This window comes from Mauremys reevesii, linkage group 5, assembly GCF_016161935.1.
Source record: "Mauremys reevesii isolate NIE-2019 linkage group 5, ASM1616193v1, whole genome shotgun sequence".
Classification (NCBI taxonomy): domain Eukaryota; kingdom Metazoa; phylum Chordata; order Testudines; family Geoemydidae; genus Mauremys; species Mauremys reevesii.
The window spans coordinates 32402207-32412711 of NC_052627.1; the positions used below are offsets into that span (position 1 = coordinate 32402207).

Genomic DNA, 10505 nt, shown 5'->3' on the forward strand with positions numbered 1-10505 from the left:
TGGAGCAGTGGCAAGGTGCTGGACCTCATCAGTGTTTGTGGGGAGGAAGCTGTGCAGTCCCAGCTGTGCTCCAGCCATAGGAATGATGATACCTTCAGGCACATATCAAGGGCCATGATGGACAGGGGCCATGACTGGGATGAGGTGCAGTGTCGGGTTAAAGTGAAGGAGCTACGGAATGCCTACCACAAAGCCCGCAAGACAAACGGCTGCTCCAGTGCTGTCCCACAACCTGCAAATTCTACAAAGAGCTGGACGGGATACTTGGGGGCGATCCTGCCTCCACTGCAACGACCACCATGGACACGTCCAAGCCCAGAACAGCAAGTGGGGGGGGACGGGGGGGAGGAGGAGGAGGAGGAAAGCACGAGTGATGGTGCTGAGGTGGGGGGAGACACCCTGGAATCCCTAGATGCATGCAGCCAGGAGCTCTTCTTGAGCCAGGAGGAAGGCAGTCAGTCGGGGTGTCTGGTGCTTGGGGAAGGACAAACAACAGAAGAGGTTCCTGGTAAGCAGCTCTCTTTTCAGGAAGGAAGTTTTTAGGTATGGGCTCTTTGGGCAAGAAGGGTAAGGGCTGCATGCATGCCTAGATATGGAATAGCGCATTGATGTGGTCTATCACATTGCGGTAATCGGCATCCGCGATCTCTTCAAAAACTCTCAGTCAGAACGTGGGCAATGCACCCGCGCAGGGTTATTGGGAAAGCCAGCGTGGTTCTTGTCCCAGTCAGGCTAACATGTCCATGCCACTGTGCCGTGAGGGGCAGGGGGACCATTGCTGGACACAGGCAAGCTGCGTATGAGCCAGGTGGAAGCCACATTGTAGGAGAAGACCCTCCCTTTACTTTATTAGTGCATAAAGCAAAATATACCTTAGCCCAGGAAAGCAACAAGCACTGAAAGTCAGTGTACCAAACACAGCCACTGCACTTAACTCCCATGCAGAGCACCAGACATTACTGGTGGTTTTCAGCCTCAAATTGCTCCCTCAAGGCATCCCTAATCCTTGCAGCCCCACGCTGGGCCCCTCTAATAGCCCTGCTCTCTGGCTGTGCAAATTCAGCTTCCTGCTGAACCTCCAAGGCCCATGCCTGAGTGAAGCTTTCACCCTTCCCGTCACAAATATTATGGAGGGTACAGCATGCGGATATAACCGCGGGGATGCTGTCTTCGGCCAAGTCCAGCTTCCCATAAAGAGAGCGCCAGCGGCTCTTCAAACGGCCAAAAACACACTCCACAGTCATTCGGCACCGGCTCAGCCTGTAGTTGAACCATTCCTGGACGCTGTCCAGGCTCCCTGTGTAAAAGGTTCATGAGCCACAGCATTAAAGGGTAAGCGGGGTCTCCAAGGATCACAATAGGCATTTCGACTTCCCCTACGGTGATCCTCTGGTCTGGGAAAAAAGTCCCGGCTTGCATCTTCTTGAACAGGCCAGTGTTCTGAAAGATGCATGCGTCATGCACCCTTCTGGGCCAGCCTGCGTTAATGTCAAGGAAATGACCACGGTGATCCACAAGCGCCTGGAGAACCATGGAGAAATACCCCTTTTGGTTAACGTACTTGGAAGCTAGGTGATCTGGTGCCAGAATTGGAATATGTGTCCCATCTATTGCTCCTCCGCAGTTAGGGAAACCCATTTGTTCAAAGCCAGCCACAATGTCATGCACATTACCCGGTGTCACAGTTCTTCTGAGAGGACGTGATTAATGGCCCTGAAAACTTGCATCAACACAATTCCAGCCATCGACTTTCCCACTCCAAACTGTCAGCGACCAATCAGTAGCGAAAGAAAAAGACTCAGGACGCTGAATTGATGGCCTGCTCCAGAGCCGAGGCGGCCCAGCAGAGCCAGTGGAGGGAGACCCTCTCTCAGCAGCAGCGCTCACACAGCGAACAGGAGGACAGGTGGCGGCAGGAAGACCAGCAGGCGACTCAAACGCTGCTTGGACTAATGAGGGAGCAAACGGACACGCTCTGGCGCCTTGTGGATGTTCTGCAGGACCGCAGGCAGGAGCAGAGAGCCCCCCTGAACTGTATCTGCAACCGCCCTCCCCCGCCACAAAGTCCTGTCCCCCCCTCACCCAAAATCACACGAAGGAGGGGCGCTAGGGGCCGTGAAAACGCTCTGCTGGGGTGGAGTGACAGCTCATGTAACAAAAAGCTCTCATTCCCTAAAGTATGAGAATTGCTTCCCTTCCTGGCTCACCCAATCCAAAATCCCAGTTTCATCCCCCAACTGTGTAGTTGAGTATTAAAAATAGTTTGCTGTTCATTACTGTTTCCGTCATGTTTCTTTGCAGAAGACTTTCTGTGAAGGGGAGATAGGGGTTTGTTAATTGCATAGGACATCCACCATTACCAGGGTACAGACATGGGGGCAGGATCAACAGCAGGTCACACACAGAGTGCAGTCACTAGGCACCCGGGTCACTCTGGGAGGTGTCTGCTGCCCCAGGTCAGTCTGGGAGGTGTATGCTGCCCCAGGGTCCGAGCGCCTGGCATCAACAAATGGCAAGGCAGGCTGCCCTTACCATGCCCTTCCACCCTAGCCATGAGCCTCTCCGATGCCCTGAGCCCCAGCCAGAGCCATCATCCCCCTACACCTACTCACCCTTCCCACACACCCCTCACCCCTTCCTGCACACCCTCCTGTAACCGTCCTCCCCCCAGAGACCGCTGTAGGAGCAGGAGCCTGTCATTCCTCAAGCGTAGAAGCGGTCTGTACATCACTGCACACCGTACCCACCACAGTCTGCGTCCCTGTTTGAACCCTTTAACGCGAATTCGTTAGTAAAGAAAACTTTATTAAAAATGTTCCAATAACTTTATTTTTAAACGTCTGTTGGAAGGGGGGAAACCTGATGAACGGGGTATGTAACCGCTGAAAAAAGTCAATAGTAACTGAAACAGGGGCAGGTTCAGCTTCTCTGTAAAGAGACTGGACAGTCATAGGTTACCCTGCTCTCTGAGGAACCTAGCTTTCAAATCCTCCCGGATGCACAGCGCTTCCCGCTGGGCTCTTCTAATCGCACGGGTGTCTGGCTGAGCGTAATCAGCAGCCAGGCGATTTGCCTAAACCTCCCATCCCGCCATAAAAGGTCTCCCCCTTGCTCTCACAGAGATTGTGGAGCACACAGCAAGCTGCAATAACAATGGGGATATTGGTTTCGCTGAGATCCGAGCGAGTCAGTAAGCTCCGCCATCTCCCCTTGAGACGTCCGAAAGCACACTCCACCACCATTCTGCACTTGCTCAGCCGGTAGTTGAAGAGCTCCTTGTCACTGTCCAGGGCGCCTGTATAGGGCTTCATGAGCCAGGGCATTAGCGGGTAGGCTGGGTCCCCGAGGATCACTGTAGGCATCTCCACATCCCCAACAGTTATTTTGTGGTCCGGGAAGAAACTACCTTCCTGCAGGCGTCTAAACAGACCAGAGTTCCTGAAAACACGCGCGTCATGAACCTTGCCCGGCCACCCGACGTAGATGTTGGTAAAACGTCCCCTATGGTCCACCAGTGCTTGCAGCACCATTGAAAAGTAGCCCTTTCGGTTAATATACTGGCTGGCCTGGTGGGCCGATCCCAGGATAGGGATGTGAGTCCCATCTATAGCCCCACCGCAGTTTGGGAATCCCATCGCGGCGAAGCCATCTATGACGACCTGGACGTTTCCCAGGGTCACTATCTTTGAGAGCAGTAGGTCAACGATTGCGTGGGCTACTTGCATCACAGCAACCCCCACGGTAGATTTGCCCACGCCAAAGTGGTTCACTACTGACCGGTAGCTGTCTGGCATTGCAAGTTTCCAGAGAGCTATGGCCACTCGCTTCTGCACACTCAGGGCTGCTCGCATCCGGGTGTCCTGGCGCTTCAGGGCAGGGGCCAGCAAGTCACACAGTTCAAGGAAAGTGCCCTTACGCATCCTGAAGTTTCGCAGCCACTGTGATTCATCCCAGACCTGCAGCACTATGCGGTCTCACCAGTCCGTGCTTGTTTCCCGGGCCCAGAATCGCCGTCCCATAGCATGAACGTGATCCATTGCCACCATGATCTCCGCGGCGCGGGGTCCCGTGCTTTGTGAGAGGTCTGTGCCACTCTGACACTTCATGTCCTCACTGCACTGCCGGAGCCTCCTCGCCCAATTTCTCAGCAGCTGACTGTGGAAGAGGTGGACGATAAGGTGCGAGGAGTTGACAACGGCCATAAGTGCAGCGATGATCGCAGCGGGCTCCATGCTCGCAGTGCTGTGGCGTCCGCGCTGTCACTGACCAGAAAAGTGCGGTAACAGATTTCCCGCCGGCGCTTTCAGGGAGAGAGGGCGGGAGTGACGGTTGAATGACGACAGTTACCCAAAACCACCCTCGACACATTTTTCCCCCAGCAGGCATTGAGGGCTCTACCCAGCATTCCAATGGGAAGCGGGGACTGCGGGATAGCTGCCCAGAATGCACCGCTTCCAATGTCGACGCTTGCCCCGTTAGTGTGGACTCACAAAGTCGAATTAGTGTCCTTAGTGTGGATACACAAATTCGCCTTCATAAGGTCGAATCCACAAATTCGACCTAAGTTAAATCGAACTACTCTTGTAGTGTAGACATACCCTTAGACATGTCAATTAAGAAATAAGTAAAGGGAGGCCCATCGATAATTATTAACTTCCTTTTAAAAAAGAAGTCCCTTGAACAGGGGTTGGCAACCTTTCAGAAGTGGTGTGCCGAGTCTTAATTTATTCACTCTAATTTAAGGTTTCGCGTGCCAGTAATACATTTTAATGTTTTTAGAATTCTATAATATATAAACTAAACTATTGTTGTATGTAAAGTAAATACAGTTTTTTAAATGTTTAAGAAGCTTCATTTAAAATTAAATTAAAATGCAGAGCCGCCCGGACCAGTGGCTAGGACCCAGGCAGCGTGAGTGCCACTGAAAATCAGCTCACGTGCCGCCTTCAGCACACGTGCCATAGGTTGCTTACCCCTGCCCTTGAATAATTTCAGACTTGACTCTGTGCCTGAAACAAATCTAAGCAGTATGATTTTGAAATATATATATATAATGTCAGATTTTCAAGGACAATTTATGGGTTAACTAAAACCAGCTGCTGTGACTAAATAAGAAATATTATGAAAATATGATTTAGAGATGGCATACTCTTCTATTTTCTGTTAGAAAATTGTTAATTGTGTCTTTGAAACATATTCAGAACACTACCATAATTCTGAAACATGGAACAGACACACTTAAAGAGAATACAGACCATAGGGAAAAGGGGGGAGAAATCTTTAAAGTTTATGTGATGTCTTCCATGCTGCCAAGAGACAGAATGAGGGACTCTTTCACCCTCCCAGTTCATAGCTGCTAATTGCTTTATGACAGCAACACTAACTTTCAAGACAGTATCACATTTTATTCCTAGAACTGTAGGGACATTTTCATGCCAACTGTACACAAAACTGAAAGAATTAAGCTCATCACTTTTTGCTATGGGGCAATAAAAATTCACTTTCCACTGTTAGTGATAATGGCACAAAATATGTAACTATGAGCCAGTCACTTCCTGAAACCATAATACTGGATGCACATCAAAGCAGAATTGGCAGCGGTGGGGACTTGAAGATCAAATATGAAACACGGATTGGTTTCAATCTGAATGTTACCACCGTGATGAGCTGAGTTCATTGTCACAACAAAAGTGAGAATTTAGCTGGGGAAGAGGAAATCAGGAGAACTAAATACTATTTAAATATAGTAAAACTCACTTATGCCTTGCTGCTTAAGAGTATTTGTAGTATGACACACATGCTCTGTTTGATTTTCATTTGTATATTTGTGTTCTAAAAGATAGCCATAGATTCTATTACCTCTGAGCACAATCCTTCCCTATACAAATGTTTATATCAGGAAAATGACTATTTCTCTTACAAACTGCAGTTCTAAAATCCAAAGGACTGATGATGTGGGCCCATAGGTGCTAAATAGAATTCCATGCTTGTTATATTCCAACAGCACTTTACATCTATTTTTAATTAGTCACCTTTTTATTATCCATTAAATGCTGTATTGTATTAAATTTCTCCCTTTATAAGGGGTAACTATTATTGTTATTTACAGATTTGACCAAAACCTTTGCTTAGAGACTAGATTGGGATCTCCGCTGCCACTTTCTTTCACCTGCTGCTTTACTCTCACAGCACTGCAAAATGAGCAGTAATCAACGTTCACCTCTTAGCTCTGCTTGTATATTGTTTAGCAGAAATTCATCTAATTTTGCAAGCTTATGCCTCTGGATCAAAATGCAAAAGTTTCCAAAGGTCTGATCCTGAAAATACCTATGGGAAACTACTCACAAGTTAAGTATATATTAAGTGTTTTCAGGATGAGATCTCCTTCTCCCACCCTGGAAAATAATCAGCACTTTTGTATTGCTCAGGTTACCAGTGTAATGCTATTTTTAAAATTGATTTAATGAAGTCTTATTTATATGATTATCAATAGTTATAACAAGGATTATAACAATGCAAAAAAATTCAGATATTTCTCTATTAATATGTGATCTATTAAAAGGACACTGTCAGGTTGATTTAAACCCATAGATTGGGTTATAAAAGAAAGCTTTAACCTAACACCAATAAGGAACATTTCCAAGATGTTTTTGTTCAAATTCCAGCAATAGGTTGTTTGTTTTCCCTGGGATGTAAATATTTCCTCCCTGCAGTTTTTGCAAACCAAAATACTGCAGCCCTCTGTTAGGGCATGAGAGCCAGAAATTGAAATTGATAAGAAACAAAAAAGAAACTGACCAGTCTATTTTCATTGCCTAAACAAAATTTAATGCAAAAATATACCAACAGTATTAACAGCAAAAGAGTAAATTACGTTCAATATTTCCTTCAGCTTTGATTATCTATGGTGCTATTAATAACACAAATTGCTTCTTAAAATATGTTTTCTTAACCTGACCGTGTCCTTTAAATATGCCCCATTTATGTCATAAACCCTGCAATTACACCTCTACTCCGATATAACGCAACCCAACATAACACAAATTCGATATAACGCGGTAAAGCAGTGCTCCAGGGGGGCGGGGCTGCACACACTGGCAGATCAAAGCAAGTTTGAGATAACGTGGTTTCACCTGTAACGCGGTAAGATTTTTTGGCTCCCGAGGACAGCGTTATATCGAGGTAGAGGTGTATGTGTGTGTGTGAATATGTGAAAACTATTAATAGTCGTGTACAAGCCCCTTCTAAGTGGCTAAAAGCCCCAGCAGTGATGATACTCACGTTGGCATTGCCCCCATGACTGACGGGCCCAGCCCCAGCAGCAATCAACTCTACTTCCAAACCGACACAATCCCATAGAGGAGACTATTTGTCTGGGCCACCTGCACAAGATAGTTTAAAAAAACAAACAAACAAAAAACACCCTTATCTACAATTCATAAATCCTTTTTAAAGAAAATCCATGCTACTTATTTTAAAATAAGTTCTGGCTAACATACCTGCTTTAATATTAGCATGTAGTATTTCTGTCCTAGTGTAGAACTCGGACAGTGGGGGGGGGGGGAAGGGTGGTGTTAACCAAAGAGACATTTTAAAACCAGAAATAGCCGCATCTAATGTACTTTGTAACATGCTCACTGCTGCCACTCACAGGATGGCCATAAGCAATATTAGATATCTGAATTTTACAAAATGTATAAGTAACAAACTGTCATCAACAGAGTTTCTACTTTGATTTCACAAATCTGAACTAATGGCTAAGTTTGAAACCTGTCCTAGATATCAGAAATTAAGACAAGTTTCTGTCTTGCAAACAGGCAATAATGGAAAGAGGGGAGTTTAATTTTTTTTTTTTGCCTCATCCCTGTGAAATGAAATACGTTACATTTGGAGTCTTAAAGATTCAGAAAGCAATGTCAGAAAATTAGTACATTTTAGTAACAATGTAAAACAAAGCAAGAAAAAATACTATTTGAACTAATTATAAAAATAAATATTTGGTATGTGCATGTTAATTGATTTCCATGTATAGTAAAGCATAGTTAAAGTTTTCATTTGAAAACCTATTCAGTCTTTCATTATACATGAACTACTCCCTGATTTGTGTTTAAATATTTCACCATATTTGACACAGTTTAACCATACTGATTACACACATTCCTTCACCTCAACACTCATTTTCACATTTCATTTATCTAGATTCAGGTTTAAACTTGAGTTGCAATTTTTTTTCAGTACGGTACATTGTTTAAATGCCTCTTGGCACTACTTTTGGTTTGCATGTTATAGGAAGCATTTTTTTTTAAATCTTGCAGTATATGTCCATAAGCACTTGATGATGTAACAAAAAATATATACAAGAACAACACTTAATTTATAGGCACATGTACATACAAAATGTGTGTGTGACACACACTTCGTATAAATAAAATTTGTATAATTTAGATGCCATGAAAGACAGGCTACCAAGCCTCATACCACTTTAAATTGCTTTATGCCAGGTGATGTGCAAGAGGGTGCCTTACTTCTCACTAGCCTCAGCTAGTTCACAGCTGTCAAAGTCTTGAGAAGTAAGAAACCAATTCAGTCTTCCCAGTTAATTCATTTCAAGACCACAGTAAAGTTTATGACAGCCAGGTGTGCTTTTTTTTTTTGGCTTGGAGAGTGGTGAAGAAGAGAGAATGTAGAGAGGGTTCCACTGGAGGCTAAAACCTCAAGGCTTCACTTGTTTTTGACCCTAGTTTGAACTCCACTCTCCAAATTGAGAATGCTTTGCATCAGTCAGACCTTCTACATACATTTTTAATGATCCTCTAAAGGATCAAATCATCCAGGACTTGTTGTGATAAATTATACATAGATAATACACAGGTTGGAATTTTCAGCTGTACTGATAGCCTGTAGGAGTATCAGCTGCATAATAAAGTTAAAAGAACTCTGGAGTTGTTCAAACCTGTCATAGCATGCATATCTCTTTACAGCTGAGATGTTCATGTAAGACACTAATATTATATGTATAGCTTTTCAGTATTATTTTAACAATATATATGAGTGCAAAAGGGCGGGAGAGACTCACAAAGGTTAAATCTGGGGTGGCCACACAATTTTTTAGTGGTGGAAAGAACAAAAAAAGATGTAAATCTCATCCCTCCACCACACACGTAAAAAGAGTTTATTCAGTTCTTCACTTTTGTCTATCATAGACTTCTCTTTAGAAAAAATAAAATCCTGCCATTAGGTAAGTCAAGGTTTCAAAAGAGGACAATCAATTGCGGCTGTTCAGTCATTTGCTAAACTGAAGGTACAAACAATGCGACTAACTTGTTTATGACCTGACACTCGGTGTTGAGTTTGCCTTAGTTCTTTTTCTTAGCGTCCCACCACGAGGGGAAAAAATAGGTTTGGATCTCTCCACTGAAAACTTCTGACTCTGCAAAGTGCTCAGGACTGGCTGTGCCAGAAAGGGTCGGAGAGCTGAACGGCTAGTCTCTTGGGCTTCACAGGTGTCTCGATCAGCTCCACTGCACAACTCAGATCCCCGCAGTTCAAGTGCCTGCAAGCTGTCAGCTTTGTACCCTTCTCTCTCCCCCACGAGCCTGAGCGCAGGGGGTGCAGGTGCTTTTCGTTACATTTTGTTATAACCCGAACCTCCAGGGCCATCTCCCCCCAGACCTGCCTCCCCCGGGAGCCCCGGCCAGAGGGTCTCTCGCGCCTTACCTTCCGTCAAACTCCGCCGCAGCCTCCAGGTGAAGCCAGGCCACCGCGAGGAACCTCAGGAAGAATAAATCCATGTTTGGAGGAGGGGGCACGAGAGTCTGGGGCTGCTGCTCGAGCGGCGGCGTGGGGAGGGATGCAGGGCAGCACAGCTGCTCGCCGCTCCTCGCTCAGGCACTCGCAGCGCCGCCCTCCGCCCCGCCGCGCTGAAAGCTGAACGGCGGGGGCCCCCCGGCTGCTGCTAATCCCGGCTGCTGTGGGAGCCGCCCGGCCGCGGCAGCAGGTCTCCGGCAGCCGCGAGCCCCTCGCGCTCCCTCCCGGCGTGCAGGGGCCGGGCAGCGCCGCCCGCAGCCGGCAGGGGCGCAGTCGGGCGCGCCGGGGAAGCGAAGCGAAGCGGCGTGTAGCCGAAACCCCGAGCTCCAGCGAGCCCCTGCGCTCAGCCCTGCTCGGGGAATGGCTGAGAGAGGCAGGCACTCTCCCGCCTGCCGCCTCCGGGGCCAGCCCTGTGCACACGGGGCCAAGCACGCTGTCGGGGCGCCATGCCTAGCAGCCCCGGGGCAAAGAGCTCCTCCCTAGCACGTTGCACCTGGCAGCGCTTAAAGCGACGCCGCCACGACACAGAGCTGCTGTACAAATACCACCTTACCCAACGGCGCTACCCAAACACCTGCGCCTGGAGGTTTTCGTTCAACTTCCCGCCAGGGGCTGCAGCAGCCCCCGGGACAGCCCAGAATTGGACGCCCGCCCCCACCCCTTCCACTTTCCATGGGCTTTGCCCGTCCGTGCTGCAC

General features: G+C 47.1%; 1 protein-coding gene across 5 annotated transcripts in view; it reads right to left on the reverse strand.

Annotated features, from left to right (window-relative positions):
• The window catches only part of NPNT (nephronectin), a 78164-nt gene extending 67937 nt beyond the window's left edge, over positions 1-10227 (reverse strand). Inside the window, exons 1-2 of one of the 5 annotated variants that reach the window (XM_039540414.1) lie at positions 9718-10227; positions 7282-7382 (exon numbers count right to left, since the gene is read on the reverse strand). In XM_039540414.1, the coding sequence (XP_039396348.1) occupies positions 7282-7382; positions 9718-9791 (175 nt within the window). In that variant the 5' untranslated portion in view covers positions 9792-10227. The remainder of the gene's footprint in view (positions 1-7281; positions 7383-9717) is intronic. The other 4 variants (XM_039540411.1, XM_039540412.1, XM_039540413.1 and 1 more) reach the window with 4 other exon arrangements.
• Positions 10228-10505: the final 278 nt, after the last annotated feature.